Source organism: Oncorhynchus masou, unplaced genomic scaffold, assembly GCF_036934945.1.
Source record: "Oncorhynchus masou masou isolate Uvic2021 unplaced genomic scaffold, UVic_Omas_1.1 unplaced_scaffold_2206, whole genome shotgun sequence".
Classification (NCBI taxonomy): Eukaryota; Metazoa; Chordata; class Actinopteri; order Salmoniformes; family Salmonidae; genus Oncorhynchus; species Oncorhynchus masou.
In genome coordinates this window covers 1-20,081 of record NW_027008681.1, presented here as the reverse complement: position 1 = coordinate 20,081, position 20,081 = coordinate 1, and the positions used below count along the sequence as shown (strand labels likewise).

General features: G+C 51.1%; 1 protein-coding gene and 1 pseudogene across 1 annotated transcript in view; both read left to right on the top strand.

The window, feature by feature from the left end:
• The window catches only part of LOC135533085 (glutamate receptor ionotropic, NMDA 2A-like), a gene marked incomplete at its 5' end in the record, with an annotated part of 48,965 nt that extends 46,327 nt beyond the window's left edge, over positions 1 to 2,638 (top strand). Inside the window, 3 exons of the mRNA XM_064960482.1 lie at positions 419 to 477; positions 597 to 724; positions 2,443 to 2,638. Of these exons, the coding sequence (XP_064816554.1) occupies positions 419 to 477; positions 597 to 724; positions 2,443 to 2,638 (383 nt within the window). The remainder of the gene's footprint in view (positions 1 to 418; positions 478 to 596; positions 725 to 2,442) is intronic.
• A 9,953-nt stretch (positions 2,639 to 12,591) lies between these two features.
• On the top strand, positions 12,592 to 17,261 carry LOC135533084 (glutamate receptor ionotropic, NMDA 2A-like; annotated as a pseudogene).
• Positions 17,262 to 20,081: the final 2,820 nt, after the last annotated feature.

Genomic DNA, 20,081 nt, shown 5'->3' with positions numbered 1-20,081 from the left:
CCTTGTACTTCGTTCCAGTTACGTATTACTCATCTCTAGACAGTTTGTTGTTGAGGTTGACGCGTCAGAGGTGGGCGTGGGAGCCATTCTTTCTCAGCGCTCTCTCTCTGACGGCAAGGTCCATCCTTGCGCGTTTTTCTCTCATCGCTTATCGCCGTCAGAACGTAACTATGATGTTGGTAATCGCGAACTGCTCGCCATCCGCTTAGCCCTAGGCGAATGGCGACAGTGGTTGGAGGGGCGACTGTTCCTTTTGTCGTTTGGACTGACCATAGGAACCTTGAGTACATCCGTTCAGCCAAACGACTTAATGCGCGTCAGGCTCGTTGGGCTCTGTTTTTCGCTCGTTTCGAGTTTGTTATTTCTTATCGTCCGGGCTCAAAAACACCAAGCCTGATGCTTTATCTCGTCTCTTCAGTTCTTCTGAGGCGCCCCACCCGACCCGAGGGGATTCTCCCTGACGGGGCGTGTTGTCGGGTTGACTGTCTGGGGAATTGAGAGGCAGGTAAAGCAAGCACTCGCTCACACTCCGTCGCCGCAGCTTGTCCTAGGAACCTTCTGTTCGTTCCGTTCCTACTCGTCCGGCCGTTCTTCAGTGGGCCCACTCTGCCAAGTTAGCCGGCCACCCCGAGCGTTCGGGGGTACGCTCGCCCATTCGCCAGCGTTTCCTGGTGGCCCACTTTCCGGAACGTGACGCGCGTCGATTTGTCGCCGCTTTGTTCGGGTCTGCGCGCAGACTAAATCTGGGAACTCTCCTCCTGCCGGCCGTCTCAGACCGCTTCCCATTCCCTCTCGACCGTGGTCTCACATCGCTTTAGATTTTATCACCGGACTGCCTTCATCAGCGGGGAAGACAGTTATTCTTACGGTTGTCGATAGATTCTCTAAGGCGGCTCATTTCATTCCTCTCGATAAGCTCCCTTCTGCTAAGGAGACGGCTCCAGATCATTATCGAGAATGTTTTCCCAATTCATGGCCTTCCGTCTGACGTCGTTTCCGACAGAGGCCCGCAGTTCACGTCTCAATTTTGGAGGGAGTTTTGCCGTTGATTGGGGCTTCCGTCAGTCTCTCGTCCGGCTTTCATCCCCAGTCTAACGGCCGGCCGAACGGGCCAATCAGACTGTTGGTCGTATTTTACGCAGTCTTTTCTTTTCGTAACCCTGCGTCTTGGTCAGAACAGCTCCCTGGGCAGAGTACGCCCACAACTCGCTTCCTCGTCTGCTACCGGTCTATCCCCTTTCAGTGTAGCCTCGGGTACCAGCCTCCGCTGTTCTCATCTCAGCTCGCCGAGTCCTGCGTCCCCTCCGCTCAGGCTTTTGTCCAGCGTTGCGAGCGCACCTGGAAGGGGTCAGGTCGGCACTTTGCCGTAATAGGGCGCAGACTGTGAGGGCCGCTAATAAGCGTAGGACCAAGAGTCCTAGATATTGTTGCGGTCAGAGTATGGCTCTCCACTCAGAACCTTCCCCTTAAGACAGCTTCGCAGGTTGGCCCCGCGGTTCATTGGTCCGTTCCGTATTTCTCAGGTCATTAATCCTGTCGCAGTGCGCTTCTTCTCCCGCGCTATCTTCGTCGCGTTCACCCGGTCTTCCATGTCTCCTGTGTTAAGCCCGTTCTTCGCGCCCCCCGCTCGTCCCCCCCCCCCCATCCTTGTCGAGGCGCACCCATCTACAGGGTTCGTAAGATTTTGGACATGCGCCCTCGGGGCCGTGGTCATCAGTACCTAGTGGATTGGGAGGGGCACGGTCCTGAGGAGAGGAGTTGGGTTCCCTCTCGGGACGTGCTGGACCGTTCGCTGATCGATGATTTCCTCCGTTGCCGCCAGGTTTCCTCCTCGAGTGCGCCAGGAGGCGCTCGGTGAGTGGGGGGGGTACTGTCATGTCTTGTTATGTCTGTTCCTGTCCTTTCTCTTCACTCTGTCTCTCTCTGCTGGTCTTTTTAGGTTACCTTCTCTGTCTCTCATTCTTCAGCTGTTCTACATCTCCTCTAACTAGCTCATTCACTCTTTCACACCTGTTCTCTCTTCCCCCTCTGATTAGGTCTCTATTTCTCTCTCTGTTCCTGCTACTTTCAGTGTCTGATTCTTGTTTGTGTTTTTTGATGCCAGAAGCAAGCTGTCGTCCCGTTGCTTCCACCTTGTCCTATCCTGTCGGAGTCTGCCTGGCAGGTGCATCCTGCATTATACTACGTTCTTTTGTTCCATTGACTACGTTGGAAGAGGATTTATGCCATTCCTGTTTTTTCATTAAAGAACTCTGTTTTCTGTTAAAACCGCTTTTGGGTCTTCACTCAAGTACATAACAGTATGGGGATGAGGTAGTTGGATGGGCTATATTACAGATGGGCTATATACAGGTGCAGTGATCTGTGAGCTGCTCTGATACCTAGCTGGTGCTTAAAGCTAGTGAGGGTGAAATGAGTCTCCAGATTCAATGATTTTTGCAGTTCGTTCCAGTCATTGGCAGAAGTGAACTGGAATGAAAAGCGGCCAAAGGAGAAATTGGCTTTGAGGGTGACCAGTGAGATATATCTGCTGGAGCGCGTGCTACGAGTGGGTGCTGCTATGGTGACCAGTGAGATATACCTGCTGGAGCGCGTGCTACGAGTAAGTGTTGCTATGGTGCCCAGTGAGCTGAGATAAGGCGTGGCTTTACTTAGCAGAGACTTGTAGGTGGAGCCAGTGGGTTTGGTGAGAATGAAGCGAGGGTTTGGCTAACTCACTCTCTCTCTAGTTTGGCTAACTGTCCCTCTCTAGTTTGGCTAACTCACTTCGTCTGACTCTCTGCCACACCACACTCTGAATCCTCTCCTTTCCTCCTCCTCCTCTCTATCTTCTTTCCATCTCTCCTCTCCTCATCTCTTCTCCTCCTCATCTTCCTCCTCCCTCCTCATCATCTCTCCCTCTCCTCCTACCCCTCTCCTCCCCTTTTACCTCTCCCTCTCCTCTCCTCTCCCTCTTCTCTCAACTCCTCCCCCTCCTCTCCTCTCACTTTCATCTCCTCCTCCCTTTTCCATCTCATCTCCTCTCCTTCTCCCTCTTCTCTCCTCCACCTCCTCCTCTCCTGCCCATTGGCAGTGAGACTTTCCGCTCAGAGAAGATCCAAGGGAATAATGAGAAATAAGGAAATGTGCTAGAAACTCAAACTTACTGTGACTAACCTCTCTCTGTCTCTCTCTCTCCATTCTCATTCTCTCTCTGTGTCTATCTCTCTCCATTCTCTCTCTCTCCATTCTCTCTCTCTGTGTCTCTCTCTCATTCTCTCTCTCTCTCTGTCTATCTCTCCATTCTCTCTCTCTGTGTGTCTATCCCTCTCCACTCTCTCTCCATTCTCTCTCTGTCTATCTCTCTCCATTCTCTCTCTCCATTCTCTCTCTCCATTCTCTCTTTTCCATTCTCTCTCGTCTCTCTCTCTCTTTTCTCTCTCTCTCTCTGTCTATCTCTCTCCATTCTCTCTCTCTCTCTGTCTATCTCTCTCCATTCTCTCTCTCTCCATTCTCTCTCTCTTTTCTATCTCTCTCCATTCTCTCTCATTCTCTCTCTCTCTCAATTCAATTCAATTCAATTTGCTTTATTGGCATGACGTAACAATGTACATATTGCCAAAGCTTATTTTGAATATTTACAATATAAACATGAGAATCCAAATTGTCAACGGGACAACAGTAACAACAATAACCAAGTGTCAAAATAACCAACACATTCAACAATAACAATAAGCATACAGTAGAGGACATGTGCAGGTACTGCCAACCCACAGCTCTCTGCGTCCTCCCCCAATAGGACGGGTAGCCTATCCTCATCAGAGAGGTCTTTGAAACCTTGAATAAGGGTTTCACATTTGGGGAAATTATTGTTTTATATTTTTGACATTTAGTCAGGAAATGCAGCTCCGTCTCAGGTTCTGCTGTGGTGCAGTGGTTGCACAGCCTTTCCTCTACAGGGAGCCAGGTTCTGCTGTTGTGCAGTGGTTGCACAGCCTTTCCTCTACAGGGAGCCAGGTTCTGCTGTGGTGCAGTGGTGCACAGCCTTTCCTCTACAGGGAGCCAGGTTCTGCTGTGGTGCAGTGGTTGCACAGCCTTTCCTCTACAGGGAGCCAGGTTCTGCTGTTGTGCAGTGGTTGCACAGCCTTTCCTCTACAGGGAGCCAGGTTCTGCTGTGGTGCAGTGGTTGCACAGCCTTCCTCTACAGGGAGCCAGGTTCTGCTGTTGTGCAGTGGTTGCACAGCCTTTCCTCTACAGGGAGCCAGGTTCTGCTGTTGTGCAGTGGTTGCACAGCCTTTCCTCTACAGGGAGCCAGGTTCTGCTGTGGTGCAGTGGTTGGACAGCCTTTCCTCTACAGGGAGCCAGGTTCTGCTGTGGTGCAGTGGTTGCACAGCCTTTCCTCTACAGGGAGCCAGGTTTTCCTGTGTCTACACTTCTCACTGGCAAGGCTGTGCTCACTGAGCCTGTACACTGTCAAGGTTTTTCTAAGGTTTTGATCAGTAACCATGGTCAAATAGTTAGCCACAGTGTACTGTCGATTTAGGGCCAGAAAGCACTGCATTTAGCTTTGTGCTTGTGTTTCCCAATAAGCAATGTAGCTTTGTTTTGACTGTGTTGTAATTTGGTTTATTCTGATTGATTGGATGTTCTGGTCCTGAGGCTTCAGTGTGTTAGTAGAACAGGTTTGTGAACTCAGGACCAGCTGGATGAGGGGACTGAGGCTTCAGTGTGTTAGTAGAACAGGTTAGTGAACTCAGCCCCAGGACCAGCTGGATGAGGGGACTGAGGCTTCAGTGTGTTAGTAGAACAGGTTAGTGAACTCAGCCCCAGGACCAGCTGGATGAGGGGACTCAGGCTTCAGTGTGTCAGTAGAACAGGTTAGTGAACTCAGCCCCAGGACCAGCTGGATGAGGGGACTGAGGCTTCAGTGTGTTAGTAGAACAGGTTAGTGAACTCAGCCCCAGGACCAGCTGGATGAGGGGACTGAGGCTTCAGTGTGTTAGTAGAACAGGTTAGTGAACTCAGCCCCAGGACCAGCTGGATGAGGGGACTGAGGCTTCAGTGTGTTAGTAGAACAGGTTAGTGAACTCAGCCCCAGGACCAGCTGGATGGGGGGACTGAGGCTTCAGTGTGTTAGTAGAACAGGTTAGTGAACTCAGCCCCAGGACCAGCTGGACGAGGGGACTGAGGCTTCAGTGTGTTAGTAGAACAGGTTAGTGAACTCAGCCCCAGGACCAGCTGGACGAGGGGACTGAGGCTTCAGTGTGTTAGTAGAACAGGTTTGTGAACTCAGGACCAGCTGGATGAGGGGACTGAGGCTTCAGTGTGTTAGTAGAACAGGTTAGTGAAATCAGCCCCAGGACCAGCTGGATGAGGGGACTGAGGCTTCAGTGTGTTAGTAGAACAGGTTAGTGAAATCAGCCCCAGGACCAGCTGGATGAGGGGACTGAGGCTTCAGTGTGTTAGTAGAACAGGTTAGTGAACTCAGCCCCAGGACCAGCTCGAGGAGGGGACTGAGGCTTCAGTGTGTTAGTAGAACAGGTTTGTGAACTCAGCCCCAGGACCAGCTGGATGAGGGGACTGAGGCTTCAGTGTGTTAGTAGAACAGGTTAGTGAACTCAGCCCCGGGACCAGCTGGATGAGGGGACTGAGGCTTCAGTGTGTTAGTAGAATAGGTTAGTGAACTCAGCCCCAGGACCAGCTGGATGAGGGGACTGAGGCTTCAGTGTGTTAGTAGAACAGGTTAGTGAACTCAGGACCAGCTGGATGAGGGGACTGAGGCTTCAGTGTGTCAGTAGAACAGGTTAGTGAACTCAGCCCCAGGACCAGCTGGATGAGGGGACTGAGGCTTCAGTGTGTTAGTAGAACAGGTTAGTGAACTCAGCCCCAGGACCAGCTGGATGAGGGGACTGAGGCTTCAGTGTGTTAGTAGAACAGGTTAGTGAACTCAGCCCCAGGACCAGCTGGATGAGGGGACTGAGGCTTCAGTGTGTTGGTAGAACAGGTTAGTGACCTCAGGACCAGCTGGATGAGGGGACTGAGGCTTCAGTGTGTTGGTAGAACAGGTTTGTGAACTCAGCCCCAGGACCAGCTGGATGAGGGGACTGAGGCTTCAGTGTGTTAGTAGAACAGGTTAGTGAACTCAGCCCCAGGACCAGCTGGATGAGGGGACTGAGGCTTCAGTGTGTTAGTAGAACAGGTTTGTGAACTCAGGACCAGCTGGATGAGGGGACTCTTTTCTTTGCTCAGCTCTTGGCATTGCAGGGTTTGGTAATGATATGAGAGGGGGTCACTGTATTTTAGATGTTTCCAAAACTTAATTGCTCTTTTTTGAGTTTTTATTATTAGTGGATATTGGTCTAATTCTGCCCTGCATGCATTGTTTGTAGTTTTCCTCTGGACATGTGGGAGAATCTTACAGAACTCTGCATGCACCCCACACCTCACTGCCATAAAGTGCAATTGGTTCAATGACATATTCAATTAGTTTTAGCCACATTTTAATAGGTATGTCAATTTGAATTAGTTTTTTAATGGCGTAGAATGCCATGTGTGCTTTCTCTCTCAGTTCATTCACTGCTTCATTAAGGTGTCCAGTTGAGCTTATTTATAAACCTCAGTAATTGTAGTATGTGCAGTACTCTATATATTTAAACCTCAGTAATTGTAGTGTGTCCAGTACTCTATATATTTAAACCTCAGTAAGTGTACAGTACCCTATATGTGTAACGACGTTCTTCGTTTGTCGAAAGAGAGTCGGACCGAAATGCAGCGTGTTGGTTACTCATGTTTATTAATTGAACAAACGACGATACATGAAAAAACAAAAACAACAAACGGAACGTGAAAAAACCTATACAGCCTGTCTGGTGAACACTAACACAGAGACAGGAACAATCACCCACGAAATACAAAGTGAAACCCAGGCTACCTAAATACGGTTCCCTATCAGAGACAATGAGAATCACCTGACTCTGATTGAGAACCGCCTCAGGCAGCCAAACCTATGTAACACACACCCCTAATCAGCTACAATCCCAATAACTAAAAATAACAATAACCCCAGTAAGAATTACAACAAACAATAAACCCATGTCACACCCTGGCCTGACCAACTAATTAACTAAAACACAAAATACTAAGACCAAGGCGTGGAACTGAGGGGCAGCTCGGGACTGAGGGGCAGCCCGGGACTGAGGGGCAGCCCAGTACTGAGAAGAAGCCCAGTACTGAGAAGAAGCCCAGTACTGAGATGAAGCCCAGCCAGGCAGTTGAATCTGGCAGATCCTGGCTGACTATCAGATCTGGCAGATCCTGGCTGACTGGCGGATCCTGGCTGACTGGTGGATCCTGGCTGACTGGCGGATCCTGGCTGACTGGCGGATCCTGGCTGACTAGCAGATCTGGCGGATCCTGGCTGACTAGCAGATCTGGCAGATCCTGGCTGACTGGCAGATCCTGGCTGACTGGCAGATCCTGGCTGACTGGCGGATCCTGGCTGACTAGCAGATCTGGCGGATCCTGGCTGACTAGCAGATCTGGCAGATCCTGGCTGACTGGCAGATCCTGGCCGACTGGCGAATCCTGGCTGACTAGCAGATCTGGAAGAGTCTGGCTGAATAGCAGATCTGGAAGAGTCTGGCTGAATAGCAGATCTGGAAGAGTCTGGCTGAATAGCAGATCTGGAAGAGTCTGGCTGAATAGCAGATCTGGAAGAGTCTGGCTGACTGGCAGATCTGGAAGAGTCTGGCTGAATAGCAGATCTGGAAGAGTCTGGCTGAATAGCAGATCTGGAAGAGTCTGGCTGAATAGCAGATCTGGAAGAGTCTGGCTGAATAGCAGATCTGGAAGAGTCTGGTTGACTGACAGATATGGAAGAGTCTGGCTGAATAGCAGATCTGGAAGAGTCTGGCTGACTGGCAGATCTGGAAGAGTCTGGCTGACTGGCAGATCTGGAAGAGTCTGGCTGACTGGCAGATCTGGAAGAGTCTGGCTGAATGGCAGATCTGGAAGAATCTGGCTGACTGGCAGATCTGGAAGAGTCTGGCTGACTGGCAGATCTGGAAGAGTCTGGCTGACTGGCAGATCTGGAAGAGTCTGGCTGACTGGCAGATCTGGAAGAATCTGGCTGACTGGCAGATCTGGAAGAGTCTGGCTGACTGGCAGATCTGGAAGAGTCTGGCTGACTGGCAGATCTGGAAGAGTCTGGCTGACTGGCAGATCTGGAAGAATCTGGCTGACTGGCAGATCTGGAAGAGTCTGGCTGACTGGCAGATCTGGAAGAGTCTGGCTGACTGGCAGATCTGGAAGAGTCTGGCTGACTGGCAGATTTGGAAGAGTCTGGCTGACTGGCAGATCTGGAAGAGTCTGGCTGACTGGCAGATCTGGAAGAGTCTGGCTGACTGGCAGATTTGGAAGAGTCTGGCTGACTGGCAGATTTGGAAGAGTCTGGCTGACTGGCAGATCTGGAAGAGTCTGGCTGACTGGCGGATCCTGGCTGACTGGCGGATCCTGGCTGACTGGCGGATCTGGAAGAGTCTGGTTGACTGGCAGATCTGGAAGAGTCTGGCTGACTGGCAGATCTGGAAGAGTCTGGCTGACTGGCAGATCTGGAAGAGTCTGGCTGACTGGCAGATCTGGAAGAGTCTGGTTGACTGGCAGATCTGGAAAGTCTGGTTGACTGGCAGATCTGGAAGAGTCTGGTTGACTGGCAGATCTGGAAGAGTCTGGCTGAATAGCAGATCTGGAAGAGTCTGGCTGAATAGCAGATCTGGAAGAGTCTGGTTGACTGACAGATATGGAAGAGTCTGGCTGAATAGCAGATCTGGAAGAGTCTGGCTGACTGGCAGATCTGGAAGAGTCTGGCTGACTGGCAGATCTGGAAGAGTCTGGCTGAATGGCAGATCTGGAAGAGTCTGGCTGAATGGCAGATCTGGAAGAATCTGGCTGACTGGCAGATCTGGAAGAGTCTGGCTGACTGGCAGATCTGGAAGAGTCTGGCTGACTGGCAGATCTGGAAGAGTCTGGCTGACTGGCAGATCTGGAAGAATCTGGCTGACTGGCAGATCTGGAAGAGTCTGGCTGACTGGCAGATCTGGAAGAGTCTGGCTGACTGGCAGATCTGGAAGAGTCTGGCTGACTGGCAGATCTGGAAGAGTCTGGCTGACTGGCAGATTTGGCTGACTGGCAGATCTGGAAGAGTCTGGCTGACTGGCAGATCTGGAAGAGTCTGGCTGACTGGCAGATCTGGAAGAGTCTGGCTGACTGGCAGATCTGGAAGAGTCTGGCTGACTGGACGGCTCTGGCTGCTTCATGCTGACTGGCGGCTCTGGCTGCTCCATGCTGACTGGCAGCTCTAGCTGCTCTATGCAGACTGGCAGCTCTGGCTGCTCCATGCAGACTGGCAGCTCTAGCTGCTCCATACAAGCAGGAGGCTCCGGCAGCACTGTAGAGGAGGAAGGCTCTAGAAACGCTGAACAGGCGGGAGACTCCGACAGCCCAGGAGAGGGAGAAAGCGCTGGCTGCCCTGGAACAGGCGAGGCGCACTGAAGGCCTGATGCGTGGTGCTAGCACTGGTGGTATTGGGCCGAGGACACGCACAGGAAGCCTAGTGCGGGAGCTGCTACCGGAGGGCTGGTGTGTGAAGGTGGCACAGGATGGACTGGACCGTGAAGGTGTACTGGAGAGCCTGAGAGCAGGACTGGCACAGGACGTGCAAGGCTAGGTAGGTACACCAGAGGCCTAGTGCGTGAGGCTGGCACATTTTTCACCAGCCGACTAACACGCACCTCAGGACTAGTATGGAGCGCTGACCCAGGTGCCATTAAATCCTCGACACGCTCCGTCGGACGAATATTGTACCTAAAACACCAAACTAGCAACTCCCTCATTACTTTCTCCTCCAATTTCCCCATTAACTCCTTCACAGTCTCTGCTTCGCTCACCTCCAACACCGGGTCTGGTCTCCTCCTTGGCTCTTCACGATAAACAGGAGAGTTGGCCCAGGTCTGTCTCCAGACTCAGCCACTCCCCCTCTGAGCCCCCCCCCCCCAAGAAATTTTTGGGGCTTCGCCTACACCGCCGTGTCTTTCTTTCGACTCCATTCTCCTATAGCCCTCTTCGCACTGCTCCAGCGAATCCCAGGCGGGCTCCGGCACTCTCTCTGGGTCGGCCGCCCACCTGTCTATTTCTTCCCACGTCGTATAATCCATACTGTACTCCTCTTTGGGCTGCTCCTGTTTCCTCTTCGCCTGCTGCACCTTTGGGCGGCTACTCTCCCCTGGTTTAGCCCAGGGTCCTCCCATCAAGGATTTCCTCCCATGTCCAGAAATCCTTAATACACAGCTCCTTTTTGGGCTGCTCCTGCCTGTTGACACGCTGCTCGGTCCGTGTGTGGGTGATTCTGTAACGACGTTCTTCGTTTGTCGAAAGAGAGTCGGACCGAAATGCAGCGTGTTGGTTACTCATGTTTATTAATTGAACAAACGACGATACATGAAAACAAAACAACAAACGGAACGTGAAAACCTATACAGCCTGTCTGGTGAACACTAACACAGAGACAGGAACAATCACCCACGAAATACAAAGTGAAACCCAGGCTACCTAAATACGGTTCCCAATCAGAGACAACGAGAATCACCTGACTCTGATTGAGAACCGCCTCAGGCAGCCAAACCTATGTAACACACCCTAATCAGCCACAATCCCAATAACTAAAAACCCCACTAAGAATTACAACAAACAATAAACCCATGTCACACCCTGGCCTGACCAACTAATTAACTAAAACACAAAATACTAAGACCAAGGCGTGACAATATGTTTATACCTCAGTAATTGTTGTGTGTACAGTACTCTATATATTTAAACCTCAGTAATTGTAGTGTGTACAGTACTCTATATATTTAAACCTCAGTAAGTGTAGTGTGTACAGTACTCTATATATTTAAACCTCAGTAATTGTAGTGTGTGCAGTACTCTATATATTTAAACCTCAGTAATTGTAGTGTGTCCAGTACTCTATATATTTAAACCTCAGTAATTGTAGTGTGTACAGTACTCTATATATTTAAACCTCAGTAATTGTAGTGTACAGTACTCTATATATTTAAACCCTATATATATATTTACTTCCATTACCCAGGTCTGGTAGTACTGCTCTAGCAGGTCCAGGCTCTGCTGTAGGCCAGGTGCTGTGGGGGTTTACTGCCAGGGCCCAGGTCTGGTAGTACTGCTCTAGCAGGTCCAGGCTCTGCTGTAGGCCAGGGGCTGTGGGGGTTTACTGCCAGGACCCAGGTCTGGGAGTACTGCTCTAGCAGGTCCAGGCTCTGCTGTAGGCCAGGGGCTGTGGGGGTTTACTGCCAGGACCCAGTTCTGGGAGTACTGCTCTAGCAGGTCCAGGCTCTGCTGTAGGCCAGGGACTGTGGGGGGCTTACTGCCAGGGCCCAGGTCTGACAGTACTGCTCTAGCAGGTCCAGGCTCTGCTGTAGGCCAGGGGCTGTGGGGGCTTACTGCCAGGGCCCAGGTCTGACAGTACTGCTATAGCAGGTCCAGGCTCTGCCGTAGGCCATGTGCTGTGGGTGACAGCAGGCATAGGTCATCTGTGAAGAGCAGGCATTTAAACTCTCAATTGTGGAGACTAACACCAGGGGCTGAGGATTTTTCTAGAATAGTGGCCAATTCGTTGATGTAAATATTGAAGAGTGCAGGGCTCAGATTGCAACCCTGACGAACGCCCTGCCCCTGATTATCGAATTCTGTTCTTTCCTTGACAATTTGAATACTGCATGTATCGCCAGTATATATTGATTTAGTTATGTCATATGTTTAACCCCCAACACCACTTTCAATAACTTTGTAGAACAGTCCTGTATGCCAAATACCTCTTTGAAAGTCGATAAAGCCAGCGTATAGTTTGGTTTTTATTTTCTCCTCTCTCTCTCTCCCTCTCCTCTCTCTCTCTTTCTCTTCCTCCATCTCTCTCCTTCCTCCATCTCTCTCCCTCTCTCTCTCTCTCTCTCCCTCTCACTCTCTCTCTCTCACTCTCTCTCTCTCTCTCTCTCCTCTCTCTCTCTTTCTCTCTCTCTCTCTCCTCTCTCTCTCCCTCTCTCTCCCTCTCTCTCTCTCCCTCTCTCCCTCTCTCTCTCTCTCTCTCTCTCTCTCTCTCTCTCTCTCTCTCTCTCTCTCTCTCTCTCTCTCTCCATTCTCTCTCTCTTCCATTCTCTCTCTCCCTTTCTCTAACTCATTCTCTTTCTCCCAGTCCGTCTCTCTAGATATCTTTCTGTATATCTTTCTCCTCCCCTCCTCCATCTATCTCTGTCTGCTTAGTATGGTGTTATAGAGATTAATGATAAGTATGTATCTACATGTGTGACGTCAGAAGCGTTGGTTTTAAAGGGCTGGTGCTGCTGATGGCAATGCTTTACACCAAATAAAGTGGTTATGAAACTGTCCCTTCCTTCCCTCTCTCCCCCCCTCTCTCTCTCTCCCCCTTCTCTCTCTCTCTCTCCCTCTCCCCCCTCCCTCTCTCTCTCTCTCTGTGGCTCTCTCCCTTCCTCCCCTCTCTCTCCCCCTCTCTCAGAGCCATTTAGTGCGTCTGTCTGGGTGATGATGTTTGTGATGTTACTCCTGGTCACGGCCGTCTCTGTCTTCCTGTTTGAGTTTGTCAGTCCACTGGGATTCAACCGCAACTTGGCCCAGGGCAAAGGTACACGCACACACACACACACACACGGACGGACGGACGGACGGACGGACTGACGGATGGACGGACAGACAGTCACTCACTCACTCACACACTCACCCACTCACTCACACTCTGTCCCAGAACCCCACTGTTTATATCAACATACTACTATAAATCAAGTCTAATCTAATTTGAATCCTCACTTGCACCGAATACAACAGTTGTAGATGTTATTGTGATGTAATAAGCCACAAGCCCTTTTCCCGACAATGAATTAATTATTATATTAATACATTATACCAGGAGTATCAGGGAGTAAACAGCAGAGTTTAAAAAAGTAAGAACATTTGCAAAATAAAATTAGAAAATAGTAACCAGGTAGTAATGAGGCTATATACAGTAGTACCAGGTAGTAATGAGGCTATATACATTAGTACCAGGTAGTAGTGAGGCTATATACAGTAGTACCAGGTAGTAATGAGGCTATATACAGGAGTACCAGGTAGTAATGAGGTTATATACAGTAGTACCAGGTAGTAATGAGGCTATATACAGGAGTACCAGGTAGTAATGAGGTCATATACAGGAATACCAGGTAGTAATAAGGTTATATACAGGAGTACCAGGTAGTAATGAGGTCATATACAGTAGTACCAGGTAGTAATGAGGTTATATACAGTAGTACCAGGTAGTAATGAGGTTATATACAGTAGTACCAGGTAGTAATGAGGTTATATACAGTAGTACCAGGTAGTAATGAGGTTATATACAGTAGTACCAGGTAGTAATGAGGTTATATACAGGAGTACCAGGTAGTAATGAGGTCATATACAGGAATACCAGGTAGTAATAAGGTTATATACAGGAGTACCAGGTAGTAATGAGGTCATATACAGGAATACCAGGTAGTAATAAGGTTATATACAGGAGTACCAGGTAGTAATGAGGTCATATACAGGAATACCAGGTAGTAATAAGGTTATATACAGTAGTACCAGGTAGTAATGAGGTCATATACAGGAATACCAGGTAGTAATAAGGTTATATACAGTAGTACCAGGTAGTAATGAGGTTATATACATTAGTACCAGGTAGTAATGAGGCTATATACCAGTCTGCTGCCACTGATCTGTTTCCTTCCCTTTCCTGGTTTATCACCCTCTCTTCCTCTCCCCCTCCCTCCCTCCTCCCTCCCTCCCACCCTCCCTCCCTCCCTCCCTCCCTCCCTCCCTCCCTCCCTCCCCCTCCCTCCCTCCCCTCCCTCCCTCCCTCCCTCCCTCCTCCTCCCTCCCTCCCTCCCTCCCTCCCTCCCCCTCACTCACTCCCCCTCCCTCCCTCACTCCCTCCCACCTGAATTCTCCTCTCCCTCCCCCTCCCCCTCCCTCCTCCCTCCCACCTGAAATCTCCCTCCCTCCCCCTCCCCTCTCCCTCCCTCCCTCCTGACCTCCCCTCTCCCTCCCTCCCTCCCACCTGAAATCTCCCTCCCTCCCACATGAATTCTCCCTCCCTCCCTCCCTCCCTCCCTCCCTCCCTCCCTCCCTCCCCTCCCTCCCTCCCTCCCCCTCCCTCCCTCCCTCCCTCCCTCCCTCCCTCCCTCCCTCCCTCCCCTCCCACCTGAATTCTCCCTCCCTCCCTCCCCCCCTCCCTCTCCCTCCCTCCCTCCCTCCCTCCCTCCCTCCCTCCCTCCCTCCCTCCCTCCCTCCCTCCCTCCCTCCCTCCCCTCCCTCCCTCCCTCCCTCCCTCCCTCCCACCTGAATTCTCCCTCCCCCCTCCCTCCCTCCCACCTGAATCCCTCCCTCCCTCTCTCCCTCCAGACCCCCACGGTCCGTCGTTCACCGTGGGGAAGGCGGTGTGGCTGCTGTGGGGTCTGGTGTTCAACAACTCTGTCCCGGTTCAGAACCCTAAAGGCACCACCAGTAAGTTCATAGTGTCGGTGTGGGCCTTCTTCGCCGTCATCTTCCTGGCCTCTTACACAGCCAACCTGGCTGCCTTCATGATCCAGGAGGAGTTTGTTGACCAGGTCACGGGACTGTCTGACAACAAGGTAAAGGACTGTCTGTCTGTGTCTGTCTGTCTGTGTCTGTGTCTGTCTGTCTGTCTGTCTGTGTGTGTCCAGCAGTGTTCTTCTCCTCATTCATCATGTCACATGTTGTCAGTTTGTCTTGCTAGCCAATCACAACCAAGTGTCAGTCGGTCTGGCTAGCCAATCACAACCAAGTGTCAGTCGGTCTGGCTAGCCAATCACAACCACAACCAAGTGTCAGTCGGTCTGGCTAGCCAATCACAACCAAGTGTCAGTTTGTCTGTCAGATTTATTTCAGTTCTGGTCTAGGGATCAACAACAGCCAGACAGACAGAAATATCAGGAGAAAGACATGATTCTGGCAGACAGATGTAGTTGACCTGGTCTCGTTGATGATGAGTTGACATGATGCTGTCAGACAGATGTAGTTGACCTGGTTGACATGATGCTGTCAGACAGATGTAGTTGACCTGGTTGACATGATGCTGGCAGACAGATGTAGTTGACCTGGTCTCATTGATGATGAGTTGACATGATGCTGTCAGACAGATGTAGTTGACCTGGTTGACATGATGCTGTCAGACAGATGTAGTTGACCTGGTTGACATGATGCTGGCAGACAGATGTAGTTGACCTGGTCTCATTGATGATGAGTTGACATGATGCTGGCAGACAGATGTAGTTGACCTGGTTGACATGATGCTGTCAGACAGATGTAGTTGGCCTGGTCTCATTGATGATGAGTTGACATGATGCTGTCAGACAGATGTAGTTGACCTGGTCTCGTTGATGATGAGGTGACATGATGCTGGCAGACAGATGTAGTTGACCTGGTTGACATGATGATGAGTTGACATGATGCTGGCAGACAGATGTAGTTGACCTGGTTGACATGATGCTGGCAGACAGATGTAGTTGACCTGGTTGACATGATGCTGTCAGACAGATGTAGTTGACCTGGTCTCGTTGACATGATGCTGGCAGACAGATGTAGTTGACCTGGTTGACATGATGCTGTCAGACAGATGTAGTTGATTGGCTGACATGATGCTGTCAGACAGATGTAGTATGACCTGGTTGACATGATGCTGTCAGACAGATGTAGTTGACCTGGTTGACATGATGCTGGCAGACAGATGTAGTTGACCTGGTTGACATGATGCTGGCAGACAGATGTAGACCTTCTTGACATGATGCTGGCAGACAGATGTAGTTGACCTGGTCTCATTGATGATGAGGTGACATGATGCTGTCAGACAGATGTAGTTGACCTGGTTGACATGATGCTGGCAGACAGATGTAGTTGACCTGGTTGACATGATGCTGGCAGACAGATGTAGTTGACCTGGTCTCATTGATGATGAGTTGACATGATGCTGTCAGACAGATGTAGTTGACCTGGTTGACATGATGCTGGCAGACAGATGTAGTTGACCTGGTTGACATGATGCTGGTAGACAGATGTAGTTGACCTGGTCTCATTGATGATGAGTTGACATGATGCTGTCAGACAGATGTAGTTGACCATGGTTGACATGATGCTGGCAGACAGATGTAGTTGACCTGGTTGACATGATGCTGGCAGACAGATGTAGTTGACCTGGTTGACATGATGCTGGCAGACAGATGTAGTTGACCTGGTCCTTGATGATGAGGTGACATGATGCTGTCAGACAGATGTAGTTGACCTGGTCTCGCTGATGATGAGTTGACATGATGCTGTCAGACAGATGTAGTTGACCTGGTTGACATGATGCTGGCAGACAGATGTAGTTGACCTGGTCTCGTTGATGATGAGTTGACATGATGCTGTCAGACAGATGTGTTGACCTGGTTGACATGATGCTGGCAGACAGATGTAGTCTGACCTGGTTGACATGATGCTGTCAGACAGATGTAGTTGACCTGGTGTTTGATGCTGGCAGACAGATGTAGTTGACCTGGTTGACATGATGTCCCAGACAGATGATGTTGACCTGGTCTGTTGATGGATGAGTTGCTTTAGTGTCGAGTGTTGTCTTTTATTGGTCTCATTGTTATTGGCTGGAGCAAATCATACTTTATTAATAAGGTAAATATTAATATGTTTATCTCTGTTTCCCTCCCTTCCCTATCCCTTCTCCTCTCTCTCTCTCTCTGTTTATTCCTCTCCCTTCTTCTCTCACTCTTTCACTCTCCCTCTCACTCTTTATTTTTTCCCTCTCCCTTCTTCTCTCACTCTCTCTCTCTCTCAGTTCCCACATTCTCCATCGTTGCAACCCATCTGTCTGTCTACCCCTCTCACTCTCTCCCCCCTCTCTAACTCTACCCCTTTCTCTTGCTCTCTCCCCCTCACTACTGTAAATATCTCTGGATCTCTACACCTCTTTCTTCTCTCTGCCCCCTAGTTCCAGAACCCGTATGCATACTCCCCTCCATTCCGTGTTGGGACGGTTCCAACGGTTCAACAGAGAGGAACATCAGGTGGAAGCATCCCGACATGCACGAGTACCTCAGAAATATCACCAAGGAGGTGTGCAGGATGCACTGGTCAGCCTCAAAGCAGGGTACGACACATTCCCTGACCCCTGACCCCTAACCTTATCCTCTTTAGGTTGTCCCCCAGCTGGAGCAGTTTTGTGGTGTTTAGGGATAGTCTTTAGGTTTTCCTCCCAGCTGGAGATGTTTTGTGGTGTTTAGGGGATAGTCTTTGAGTCCTCTTCCCAGCTGGAGATGTTTTGTGGTGTTTAGGGATAGTCCTCTGACGTTGTCCTCCCAGCTGGAGATGTTTATGGTGTTTAGGGGATAGTCTTTAGGTTTTCCTCCAGTGGGATGTTAATGTGGTGTTTAGGGATAGTCTTTAGGTTATCCTCCCAGCTGTAAATGTTTATGTGGTGTTTATGACGGTGTTTCCCAGTGGGTAGTCTATAGGTTATCCTCCAGCTGTAAATGTTTATGTGGTGTTTAGTGGTGCTTAGGGGATAGTCTATAGGTTGTCCTCCCAGCTGGAGCAGTGACGGCATTATAGTCTGACGGTCCTCCTCCCAGTGGAGATGTGATTTTTACTGGCGTTGGTTGGTGAAGTCCCGAGTAGCCAGTGGGCAGTGACACTTGCAAATGCCAGGGTTGTCGGTCCTCTTCCCAGGGGGACAGTGACGGCATTATCCTCTGACGGTCCTCTTCCCAGTGGGTAGTGACGGCGTTATCCTCTGACGGTCCTCTTCCCAGTGAAGGATTTGGGTCATTTTTCCCATGGGTAGTGACGAGACCTCAGGAACATGTTTGGCTTGGTGGAAGCATCCGAATGCACTGACGGTCCTCTTCCCAGTGGGCAGTGACGGCGTATCCTCTGACGGTCCTCTTCCCAGTGGGCAGTGAGGGCGTTATCCTTCTGACGGTCCTCTTCCCAGTGGGTAGTGACGGCATTATCCTCTGACGGTCCTCTTCCCAGTGGGCAGTGACGGCGTATCCTCTGATGGTCCTCTTCCCCAGTGGGTAGACGGCGTTATCCTCTGACGGTCCTCTTCCCAGTGGGCAGTGACGACGTTATCCTCTGACGGTCCTCTTCCCAGTGGGCAGTGACAGCGTTATCCTCTGACGGTCCTTTCCCAGTGGGCAGTGACGGCGTGTCCTCTGACGGTCCTCTTCCCAGTGGGCAGTGACGGCGTTATCCCTCTGACGGTCACCTTCCCAGTGGGCAGTGACGGCGTTATCCTCTGACGGTCCTCTTCCCAGTGGGCAGTGACGGCGTATCCTCTGACGGTCCTCTTCCCAGTGGGCAGTGACGGCGTTATCCTCTGATGGTCCTCTTCCCAGTGGGCAGTGACGGCGTTATCCTCTGATGGTCCTCTTCCCAGTGGGCAGTGACGGCGTTATCCTCTGATGGTCCTCTTCCCAGTGGGCAGTGACGGCGTTTTTGTCCTCTGACTCTGTCCGCCCCAGTGGGCAGTGACGGCGTTATCCTCTGATGGTCCTCTTCCCAGTGGGTAGTGACGGCGTTATCCTCTGACGGTCCTCTTCCCAGTGGGCAGTGACGGCGTTATCCTCTGAAGGTCCTCTTCCCAGTGGGTAGTGACGGCGTATCCTCTGACGGTCCTCTTCCCAGTGGGCAGTGACGGCGTTATCCTCTGACGGTCCTCTTCCCCTCTGACGTGGGGTAGTGACGGCGTTATCCCCTTGACGGTCCTCTTCCCAGTGGGCAGTGACGGCATTATCCTCTGAAGGTCCCTTCCCAGTGGGCAGTGACGGCGTTATCCTCTGACGGTCCTCTTCCCAGGGTAGTGAGGGCGTTATCCCTCTGACGGTCCCTCTTCCCAGTGGGCAGGACGGCGTTATCCTCTGACGGTCCTCTTCCCAGTGGGCAGTGACGGCATCCTCTGACGGTCGCCTTCCCAGTGGGCAGTGACGGCGCATCCTCTGACTGTCGCTCTTCCCAGTGGGCAGTGACGGCATTATCCTCTGACGGTCCTCTTTCCAGTGGGCAGTGACGGCGTTATCCTCTGACGGTCCTCTTCCCAGTGGGCAGTGACGGCGTTATCCTCTGACGATCCTCTTCCCAGTGGGTAGTGACGGCGTTATCCTCTGACGGTCCCTCTTCCCAGTGGGCAGTGACGGCGTTATCCTCTGACGGTCCTCTTCCCAGTGGGCAGTGACGGCGTTATCCTCTGACCGTCGCTCTTCCCAGTGGGTAGTGACGGCGTTATCCTCTGACGGTCCTCTTCCCAGTGGGCAGTGACGGCGTTATCCTCTGACGGTCCTCTTCCCAGTGGGTAGTGACGGCGTTATCCTCTGACGGTCGCCTTCCCAGTGGGCAGTGACGGCGTTATCCTCTGAATCACTGAAGCTCCACAATGGAAGTGTTGGTGGTTTTATGCTCTCGGCCTTTGAATCTGTTCAGGTTGAAGAGTCAGCCGTCTGTTGGACTCCCCGAGGCAGATTTACACCTTGGAGTTGGAGGAATGACAGCGATGAAAATTGAAAACAGGATGGGGTGCAATGATCCAGTTTTAACTCCAGTGTTTCCACCTTGAAGGGCTCCGTTTCAGCACCACTGTTCACCGTAGCTGACCTGCTTTCATGCAGCAGTCCACTGTTCACCGTAGCTGACCCACTTTCATGCAGCAGTCCACTGTTCACCGTAGCTGACCTGCTTTCATGCAGCAGTCCACTGTTCACCGTAGCTGACCTGCTTTCATGCAGCAGTCCACTGTTCACCGTAGCTGACCTGCTTTCATGCAGCAGTCCACTGTTCACCGTAGCTGACCTGCTTTCATGCAGCAGTCCACTGTTCACCGTAGCTGACCTGCTTTCATGCAGCAGTCCACTGTTCACCGTAGCTGACCTGCTTTCATGCAGCAGTCCACTGTTCCTGCACCGTAGCTGACCTGCTTTCATGCAGCAGTCCACTGTTCC